At 40.6% G+C, this 11200-nt stretch overlaps 1 protein-coding gene across 1 annotated transcript in view; it reads left to right on the top strand.

Moving 5' to 3' along the window:
- Positions 1-11200, top strand: part of ETFDH (electron transfer flavoprotein dehydrogenase) — a 48602-nt gene that overhangs the window by 15521 nt on the left and 21881 nt on the right. The window contains exons 2-5 of the mRNA XM_004708737.2: positions 1523-1663; positions 2102-2331; positions 3796-3877; positions 4253-4371. Of these exons, the coding sequence (XP_004708794.1) occupies positions 1523-1663; positions 2102-2331; positions 3796-3877; positions 4253-4371 (572 nt within the window). The remainder of the gene's footprint in view (positions 1-1522; positions 1664-2101; positions 2332-3795; positions 3878-4252; positions 4372-11200) is intronic.

Raw genomic sequence — 11200 nt, 5'->3', positions numbered from 1 at the left:
ATGTCAGGGGTTTAAGTGGAGAGAAAATGTTTTGAGAATGAAGTACAAATGCGCTTTACACAATTGATGTGTGTATGGATTATGGTAAGAGTTATATGAGCCCCTAATAAAATGATTAAAAAAATAAAAATTAAAAAAATAAAATGAGTTGATTAGGAACTAGAAGAAAGTTGTGTGTTTCATCGTTGCTACACTGGCCATCCTTGCTTTTAAGGAGTATTCTAAGTACTTCTTCCAAGACAGATTTATTCGTTTTTCTGGCAGTCTTTGCTATTATATTCAGTATTTACTAACACCAAAACTCGTATGCATCAACTCATCATTTTTTTCTTATTCATCATGAGCAGAAGAATATCATTGCATCTGGGTTGAAAGCGGAGAATACCAAAAAGATGTGCTTTATTGACTGCAAAGACATTCAGCTGTGTGGACTATGGTTAGCATTGGGAAGAACGGGAATACCAGAACACTGCATTATGCCATGTAGAACATTAGACCAAGAGACAGTTCTTCAAACTGAGCAAGTGGATACAGCATGATTTAAAATCAGGAGAGGCACATGTCAGGGCTGTATTCTTGGACCATGTGTTTTCATTCTGTTTGCTTAGCAATTAATAGAAGCTGGAGTAGATAAAGAATTCTTTATCAGAATTGGAGGAAGCCTCATTAACATTCAGAATTATGCAGCTGACACAACCTTGCTGGCTGAAAGTGAAGAGGGTTTGAAGTACATAACAGATAAAGATCAAAGGCTACATCCTTCTATATGGATTACATGTATTTCAGCATGAGACAAAAATCCTCAGAAATGGACCATCATGATATAAAAGCAACATGATAAATGGAGAAAAAATTGAGGTTGTCAAGGATTTCATTGCACATGGACGCAGCAGTCAAGAAATCAAATGATACCTTGCATTGTGCAGATAAGACCTCTAAAGTGTTCAGAAGCAAAATGCCACTTTGAGGACGAAGGTGCACTAGACCCAAGCCTGCAGCCAGAGTTAATTAACTGGCTGCCTGTCTTGCTCATCTTGTCTGCCATAAAGGAACAGGTCTCCATCGCAAGCGCTCAAGTGGAATAATGGAGTTTCGTGGCAAGAACCTGTCTTAGAGATCATCTCATGACCCTTTTTCATTTTCACATGAAACGGAAATCGAGCAAAGTTAAATAATTTGCTTAAGGTCTTGTTTGCCATTAAGCTGATTCTAACTTACAGTGACCAAAAGGCAGTGGAGAACTGCCCATAGGGTTTCCTAGGCTGTAATCATTCCATGGCAGCTCACCAGGACTTCTCTCCCATGGAATGGTCGGGGGATTTGAGCTGCCAGCTTTGAGGAAATGGCTAAGCATGTAACTTGGTGTCACTAGGGCTTATGGGCTTAGGGCTAGTTACAGAAAACTAATCAGAAACCAGATCTGAATCTCAGTCCTGGATTTTTTTCTTTAAAAGTGTGTTTTCAGTTTATTCTTAATGAAAACTAATTGAAATAAGTGATTATGTATATGATTTTTATGCAGCATATCAGGGCTTTCGTGCCTTAAAAATTAAGAAGAAATGTCTGCCGCTGTGTGTCACAAGATGGACTTCAAGTTCTGCTGTACCCCAAATTACTACCCACTATACGATCTTTCCCCGAGACAAGGACAAGCGATGGGAGGGTAAGTCAGAATTCCTGCAAAGTTGTTGAAACTTCTGGATACTTTATGTCATTTCTTGAAGAGGGATGCTATATAAGTACATATTTTTTGGTGTGTGGGGGCGATGCTATATTTTTCGTGGTAGTTTAGAAGCAGCTAATAATCTATTAGTCTTATCAAATTCATTTTGTACTGATTTGGATAAGCCCATATGTGCTATGTTTGCAATAATGAATCTCAAAGTTGAAAATTGGTTTGTGGAAAGTAAAATGCCATAGCCACGGAGCAATATCCAAGAAAACATAAAACTAATACCACGATACATGTGATACGATGACTGTGCAGAACGGAGCAGCACTCTGTGCGCAGTAACCTACAGCCTAGCGGGTCTTCACTAGCACAGACTGGGGCATGAGGCCACCTTGATCCCAGAATCCGGTTTGGTTCCCCTGTTCCCAGGAGTGAGCATGGAGCGGTTTGCAGAGGAAGCCGATGTGGTCATCGTCGGTGCAGGGCCTGCCGGGCTCTCTGCAGCTGTTCGTCTAAAGCAGTTGGCTGCTGAGCATGGGAAGGATCTCCGAGTGTGTCTGGTGGAGAAAGCTGCTCAGATCGGAGCTCACACTCTCTCGGGAGCCTGCCTTGATCCATGTGCTTTTGAAGAATTGTTCCCAGACTGGAAGGAGAAAGGGGTAGGGAAATACCAATTTTACACAAACCCTAATTTTATTTGTTTCTCTGTTTCCAAATTATTGGACTGTGGACTTTTTTTTTTCATGTCACTCTCTTGAATGATAATTGTAGCTATAAGGACGCTTCAAAAAGTTCATGGGAAAATTCCATTGTCTTTTAATTCTATAACTGTATAAGGACATAATGGGAAATGAGGCACTAACAACAATAAATATGAGAAGAGAATGTTCTTAAATTGATTGTGGTGATGATTGCGCACATCTTTTTAATATGACTGGACTATTATATTTTATAATATGTAAACTATATTCCAATAAAGTGTTTTTTTTAAATAAATCAAAGCACTTCCTTGGAAATAGTTATTTGTTACATTTGTCACTTCTTTCTAAAGGTGTACAACTTATTGACCTTAATCAGTTGTGCAAACTTTATAGTTAATGTGATTTTTCTGTAATTTTTAACTGGTACTTGGTGTTGCATAACCAATAACCCTCTGTTCTCCCCCACCTTCCTGCCCCTGTAACAACTAAAAAACTTCAGTTTTACTAATAACTTTTGTTTAGTCTTATCTTTTTATATAAGTGAGGTCATGCACTATTTGTCATTCTGTAACTTCTTACAGCCTAATGTTCTCAAGCTCCATTCAGATAGCAGCCTATTGCAAGACTTAAGTTCTCCTTCCGGCTGGGTAGTAGTCCATTGTATGTATTAAAAGTTGTGTAAATATTATTTGTGTTCTTTCCATGTGGAGTAAATTAAATGGGGAAAAGTTCAGTTATGCTCACCGTTCGGCAATATTAAGTGCCAAGAAACTAAGTCGCACATTTTGCTTATCCATTCATACAGAGATGGCATTTGGCTGTCCCCCTTTGGCTACAGTGACTAGTGCGGCAGCGAACAAGCCTGACCAGTGCTGCTCATTGCGTGGCTCTCAAGCCCCAGGGTCTGTCCCTAGCAGTAGAAGTAGTGGGTCATATGGTAATTCTCATTTTAGATTTTTTAAAAGGAATTGTGCCATCCCTTTTTTATATGTGCATGTAAATTATCTTTACCTAAAGGGAAAAAACACACACGCATGTCTTTCCCATGACCAGGAAGTAACGACTGGAAGTGCAGTGGCTGGGCTGGGCTCTCAGCAGACGCTCAGAGTGGCTGAGGCCCAGGGCATCATCCTCTTTGATGGTCACACTTCAAAGAGGCTTCCAAGTCCCACGCGATTACATTCCTGGGGTGCAGAACTCACAGGAGCTATATTTAGCTTTTAAAAGATTGACATAACCTCTCAGAGACAGAAAAGGCATTTCCATGATCATTTTCCAAGGGAAGTAACTTTTGGGAAGAAGACTTCTCTCCCTTTTGGGACCAGGGAAAATTCCAATTTGGGGGTTAAGTGGAGTGGATTGAATTAATAATTATTCACATAAATTGCTCATAAGATATTTTAACATTTCTTTTGTTTCTAGGCCCCACTTAAAACTCCTGTAACAGAGGACAGATTTGGAATTTTAACCAAAAAATACCGAATTCCTGTACCAATTCTTCCAGGTAAGGTTGGATAAACAATCATAGAATCCTATAGCTGGAACGTACTATATTTCATTGGCCATGTCCCCTCCTTTCACCAATGAGACCCAGAGATTTGAAAGATCAACCCAGAGTTAAACTGCTCGCTGGTGAGAACACAGGAGCAGAAGCCGGTTCTTTGGTCTTCCAGACCAGAAGAATTGAACTGCAGCCTTTATGCCAATCAGGAATTTTTAATTTAGTACTAAAAATCTTTTTAATTTACTACATTAGAACTCATTACCAGAATTACTGGAAATAGTTGAACTTGTGACCATGAGAGTTTTCAAATTAAGTATTTGTGCTTTTGAGATGCCTTATCAATAAAAGTCAGACTAACGAAGTGTATACTTCTAGGTCTTCCAATGAATAATCATGGCAATTACATTGTACGCCTGGGACATTTAGTGAGCTGGATGGGAGAACAAGCAGAAGCCCTTGGTGTTGAAGTCTATCCTGGTTATGCTGCTGCAGAGGTTTGTATATACAGTTCTTTAACTTAATGTTTAGAGGAAGTAGCCACTTACTTGAAAATAAGTTGAGAAGTATACAGAGGTAAGGCTCTCACGTTGTTGTCCTATGGTAGCTTGAGTGTTGCTGTTAAGTTGGAAGCTATGGCATTGCTATTTGAAATACCAACAGGGTTGCCCACAGTAGAGAGATTTCAGAGAAGGCAGACTAGAAAGAAGGGCCTTACTTGTACAGAAAAATGTGGCCATTGCAAATCTAATGAGTAGCCGCAGAACGTTGTTGAGTATGTTGCTCAAAGATGAGACCTTCAAGTTGGAAGGTGCTCAAAAAAGACTGTGAGTACAAGAACTTGGGGTAGTACTGAACCCCCACAAAAAAGAGTGATGCAAGTAGAAAGAAAATTTTTTGAGAATGATGAGGGTAGCAAATGTACAAATGTGCTTGACACAAGGGATGTAAATATGGATTGTGATAAGAGTTGTACCAGCCCCCAATAAATTGATTTAAAAAAAAAAGACTGAAAGAATTGCCTCCTCAAAGTAGAGTTGATCATAATGACATGGATGGAGCTACTAATGCCAAAAATGAAGTTAGTGAAATTTTCTACTAACTTCTGAAATATGAAATTGATGTATTGATAATTATTGGTGATAGAAATGTGAAAGTAGGAAGCAAGAAGACTCCGTTGTTATCATTGAGTTGGTTCTAACTCATAGCGATCCTGTGTACCACAGCACTGAACACTGCCTGGCCCGGCACCATCCTCACAACTGTTGTTTGATTGTTTGAGTTAATTGTTGCAGCCACTGTGTCAGTCCGTCTTGTTGAGGGCCTTCCGCGTTCGCTGCTCCTCTGCTTTGCCAAGCATGATGTTCTTCTCCAGGGACTGGCCTTTCTTGATTATGTGTCTAAAGTGTAGGAGACAAACTCTCACCATCCTTGCCTCTAAAGAGCATTCTGGCTGCATTCGTCCAAGATAGATTTGTTTGTTCTTTTGACAGTCCATAGTACTTTTCAATATTCCTTACCAGTACCTTAATACCAGTGTATCGATTCACTCTGTATCTTGAGCAAATAAATAGCCTGTGATGTTTGATCTATAAGAAGAACAACTCCCCACCCCACCCCACCCCCACTATCATGATCCCAATTCTACCTTACAAATCCGGCTAGACCAGAGGATGCACACGGGTACAGATAAGAGCTGGAAACACAGGGAATCCAGGACAGATAAACCGCTCAGGACCATTGAGAGTAGCAATACCAGGAGGTTAAGGGGAAGGTTGAGGAGAAAGGGGGAACTGATCCCAATGATCTACATATAACCCGCTCCCTAGGGGACAGACAACAGAAAAGTGGGTAAAGGGAGACATTGGACAGTGTAACACATGAAAAAATAATTTATAAATTATCCAGGGTTCGTAAGGGACGGAGGGTTGGGGAGGGAGGGGGGCAAATGAGGAGCTGATACCAAGGGCACAAGTAGAAAGAAAATGTTTTGAGAATGATGGCAACAATGTACAAATGTGCTTGACACAATGGTTGTATGTATGGATTGTGATAAGAGTTGTACAAGCCCCCAATAAAATAATTTTTAAAAAAGAAAAAAAGAGCCCAAACTCAGGATTTGAGGAAAGCTCATTTGTAGCTTGCACTGATACAATCTTACTTGCTGTAATTGAAGGATTTGAAACACTGTTTAAGCTCAAAGACCGCAGTGTTCTGTGTAAATTATAACTCAACATAAAGAAAATTAAAAATCCTCACAATTGGACTAGTAAGCAACATTGGGATAAGTGGAAAAAAGATTGAAGTTATCAAGAATTTCATTTTATTTGGATCCACAATCAGATCCTATGGAAGGAGCAATGACTAAATCAAATGATATATTGCATTTGGTAAATTTGTTGCAAAAGACTTATTTTAAAGTGTTAAAACAGCAAAGATATCACTTTAAAGATTACCAAGTGTGCGTAACACAAGCTATGATGTTGTCAATTCACCTTACATGCCTCAAAAACTAGACAGAAAATAAGGAAGACTGGAGAAGAATTGACACTTCTAAATTATGATGTTGGCCAGGTCCTCAAACTTTTTAAACAGGGGGCCAGTTCACTGTCTCTCAGACCCGTTGGAGGACCGGACTATAGTTTAAAAAAAACTATAAACAAATTCCGATGCACACTGCACATATCTTATTTTGAAGTAAAAAAATCAAATGGGGCAAAAACACCCAGCAGGCTGGATAAATGTCCTCTGCAGGCCGTATGTGGCCTGCGGGCCATAGTTTGAGGACGCCTGATGTTGACAAAGAATACTGAATGCACCGTGGACTGTCAGGAAAAGGAATAAATCTGTCCTGGGAAAAGTTCATCCAGGATGCTCCTTAGAAATAAGGATTCATGAAACTTGATGTCACATACTTTGGACATGCCATCAAGAGGGACTAATTCTTGGAAAAGGACATCAATCTTAGTCAAGTGGAGGGCAGTGAGATAGAGGCAGACTGCCAGTGGATGGATTGACACCCTGGTTGTAACAATAGTCTCTAATATAGCCACAGTTGTCAGACTGGCATACACGAAAGGGCAGTATTTCTGTTCTGGTTTTTCTTTTCTTTCTCGCTTTCTAAGAGCTGGAACCAACTACTTGGCACCTACCAACAACAAGAAAAACAAGAAAATGAGTTCTTGTTGTTTTAAGTGATTATTTTGAATTGGAAGGTTAGATGTCACCCAAGAAGTAATTAAATCCATTATATTTTCCCGTCAAGTGATTGCCCAGCTCACAACTGAACAAGAGAACTTTATCTGCTGTTTAGATTATTGGTAGCATCTCCCCTATACTAAATAGAAATTATCAGCTGTTTTTTAACTGAAAAGCAAACCTACACCCTCTTCCAAGGACAGCATTCTAACTATATATTTAAACCCATTCAGTGATCCCCTCCCACTTTCAGCCTGTTGCTGTTTTTGCAGTTTGTGTTGCTGTCATTGTTCTGTGACTTTGAAAAGAGTAGAGTTTTTTTGGCTGTAATCTTCTTGGGAGCAGACCCCCAGGTCTGTTTCTCCATGGTGCTACAAGGGAGGTCCAAAGTGTAAAGCAGTTGTATCACCCAGCAACACTCCTCTACCCTGACTCTAGGATTTTTCCTTCCCAGATGAAATATTCTTAGTTCTTTCAACCATTCCATTGCATAGTTTGAGTTTCTTCAGTGTTGTTGATACAATATCAATTATCCCACACTCAAGTTGAACAGCCGTTATTAGCCGACTGTCAAGGGCGGCTAGAGCCTAATTTTCCCTCCACCCCGAGTGTTTCAAGTGGTGCATTTTTATACTGTGGAACAAACAAGGCACCAGGGCAGTTGGCCTCATGATACATGGAAAAAATAAAAGGGGGGTTACAAGCAACATGAGCCATTTCAAAAATAAATGGCAATGGGTCAGCAGTTACAGAGGTGCAAAAGAAATTACAGTAGTTGCAAAGTGGTCTCACTTGGGTCAATACAAAATGGCTATATTCAGGCTAAGTGATACAGTCTGGTCACATTGACACAATGGCTACACTCAGGCTAAGTAACACAGTGTGGTTACATTGACACAATGGCCACACTCAGGCTAAGCAACACAGTCTGGTTACATTGACACAATGGCCACACTCAGGCTAAGCAACACAGTCTGGTTACCTTGACAAAATGGCCACACCTAACTAATACATTATGGTGACAGTGGGGCTAATTGTGATGGGTTACTACATTGTCATTGCCCTCTTCTGAATATGTTCCAGTTTTACTCCCTTTATAAAGAGGCACACAGAATAACAAACTACGCCAAGGCTAGTATACAACAGGGCTGCTATCTTTCTCATTCTAGAAACTATCTTCATTCCCCAGTGCCACTATAGCAGAAAGACCATAATGGACAGGTTTAAAGAAAAGACATTTAATTTCTCTCGTTGAGGAGGCTGAAAGTCCGAATTCACACTGACCCTAGTGGGCGGGCTGTCTCAGTTCTTTAAGGAATCACCATAGGACTTTTCCTGCTTACTTGTCTTTATTATCATCCAAGTCATTAGATGAAGGACATACCCTGGAGTGATAACGCTTATTAACATAAAATAGAAGTCCCTATTTCCAAAAGTTATTACATCTACAGATTCACAGGTTAGCATTCCAACACATATTTAGGGAGAGGGGAGGGCGCGTGCAATAGAAGCTTTAACACTGTTATTTCATTAATTCCCCCAAAGTAATAAGTTTTGGCAACCATATCATATTGTTGATGTATTGTTGGGGGGGTAATTAAAAATGAAATCTCTTTCAAACCCAGAGAAATCTTCTCCACAGATTACAGAAAAGAAAGAGCCAGTGTTATTGAATGAGCCTAGAACCAGTCTGTAATGTGCACACAGGCGATCTGACAGGGAGAGCCTCCCCCTTCAGAATAGCCAGGTAAATCACATCCATTACATTCGTGTCCTTTTCTTTGTTCTTGTGTCTCACGAAGTTGATCCTCATAGTGACCGATAGGGTTACCTAGGCTGTAATCTTTATAGGAAGGAGTCCTGGTGCCACTGTGGGCTAAGTATTGGTCTGCTACCCTAAAGGTCAGCAGTTCAAATCTACCAGCCATTTCTCAGGAGATTGCTGAGACTGTCTCCGCCCATAAAGATGTACCATCTTAGAAACCCTAGTTAGGGTTCATATGCCTTGGAATCCACTTGATGGCAGTGAATTCTTTATCTTTATGGGAGCAGATCACCAGGTCTTTTCTCCCACTGAGCTGCTGGTGGATTTGAACTGTTGACATTTTGATTAGCCACCAAACACCTGATCATTATGTGACCCAGGCTCTGGATATATGCTACTCAAAAAAAGCTCATTGCCATAGATTTGATTCTCAGAAACCCACAGGGTCACTTGTACTCTGTCCTCTAGGGTCACTGTGACATGACAGCATGTTAGGGAGGTACAGTTTGAAACCAAGCATGTACACTAAGCTGTCACAGATGCAGGGAGTCAAAATGCCTATCTTTCAAAAAGATGCAAAAGTGGCAAGAGACTTATTTAATCTTTTAAAAGGTCCCTCATAGGCACAAAGGTCTTATCACTGCAATTTTTTTAAAGAAATGCTGAAAGAAAAGAGAAGGGTTGAGTCTTTCATTTCTTGGCCCCAGGTGGAGGGGATTTAAAAATATATATATTTGTATTTACCCTCAGAGAATAAAAAGGAAATAAAGCACATAGACCCCTTTATTCTATTTGCTGTTACTGATTTCTGTTTTCCCAGCCTGTTCGTTTGCATTCAGTTTTTTAAAACCCAAATATGGGAGGTTTCATTTCTTTGTATTGAGTTCTTGATTAGAATAAGTTTCAAAGACACAGTAGGTGGTTTATGGAATGAGCACACACACACATACACGGATACAAACACGCACAGTTTTGAGTCTCTCCTCTTTTCCTCAATTCATGATCTGCATGGCAATTCTCGGCGCGCTCAGCTAGACCTCACTTCTAGTTCAGTCACACCTGTTTTGAAGGTATCAAATAAACCTGAGTATATGTTCCATCTATCTGTTGCTGTAGTCCTTGTTTTACCTAGTTGCTCCTGTTCTTTCATGTGAATCCACTGTACATTTCATACTTTTCTCTCCAAAAAGTATTTCCTACCAGAGAAGCAACAGAAATGATGGGTTAAGGACCCTGGCTGTTACCATCCTCAGAATTATGTCTTTTATCTGTTCACCCCTTCCCTTCCTTCTTGTTCCTTAAATAACTTGAAACATCTCTGGCCGTCTTCATTGTCTCTTTTTTTATTTTTTGTTTTATCGCCTTTGTTTGTTTGGTGGGCAAACTGAGCTCATTTGGGACACAGACTTTCCTAACACTGTTCTTCTCTGCATGACACTGTCCCTCTGCATAACACTGTCCCTCTGCATAACTCCAGCTGTATACACAGGCTTTTGATACCTGAACCTTCAGAAAGCTGTGTGTTTTCATCTTGCTTGTTTCTTTAGTAATCTCTCTCTCTCAAACGAATTGCCTTTCCTCCAGAAGAATTTCTTTCAGAGGACAGCACTGAATCTGCAGCTCCAGAAGAGGGACACGTCGGATCAGAGCACAGGACACCAAATGAAGGAGGAGGAAGAGAGTGTGAAACACATCCTGGCCCACCAACCCTTGACGACGATATTCCCGCTCAGAGACCACATGGCCGGTCCCACTATGAGACAGGACTTCCCTCACTGACCTAGAGCCCTATAGGGAACAGCACTGGAGACACAGTGTGGGAATTCCACCTGATCTGATCCCACCACACAGAGGCAAAACTCCAAGGGCGTGGAACAGAACAGCAAGAGGAAGAGAGCAACGAAGTCCCCAAATACCAAAAATAGACTTTGGGGCTAGGGCTTGGCGCCCCAACAGACTCAACTGGAAAACACACCTAAAGGCCAACAAACAGTCCTTGAACTAACTATAAGATTTTCTTTCCTGTTGTGTTTTGTTTTGTTTTTTGTCATTGGTTTGTTGTTGGTGGTGTTGTTTTGTTTTATTTTGTTGCTTGCTTTTGCTCTGTCTTGTTTTTGTGCATGTTATTACCTCCAGAGGTCTGTCTAAATAAAATAGGCTGGATGAACAATCTGGAGGAGAAAACAACGGACCGACAGTTCCTGGGGGACATGGGAGAGGGGGAGGTGGGGGAAAGGTAGTGGTGTTAACAAACCCAGGGGATAAGGGAACAACAAGTGATCCAAATCGGTGGTGAGGAGAGTGTAGGAGGCCTGGTAGGGAGTGATCAAGGGTAATATAAACAAGAGGAATTACTGAAACCC

This window comes from Echinops telfairi, unplaced genomic scaffold, assembly GCF_000313985.2.
Source record: "Echinops telfairi isolate 266 unplaced genomic scaffold, ASM31398v2 ScPeMD7_5868;HRSCAF=6743_0, whole genome shotgun sequence".
Classification (NCBI taxonomy): Eukaryota; Metazoa; Chordata; class Mammalia; order Afrosoricida; family Tenrecidae; genus Echinops; species Echinops telfairi.
This window is presented reverse-complemented; position numbering and strand designations above follow the sequence as displayed.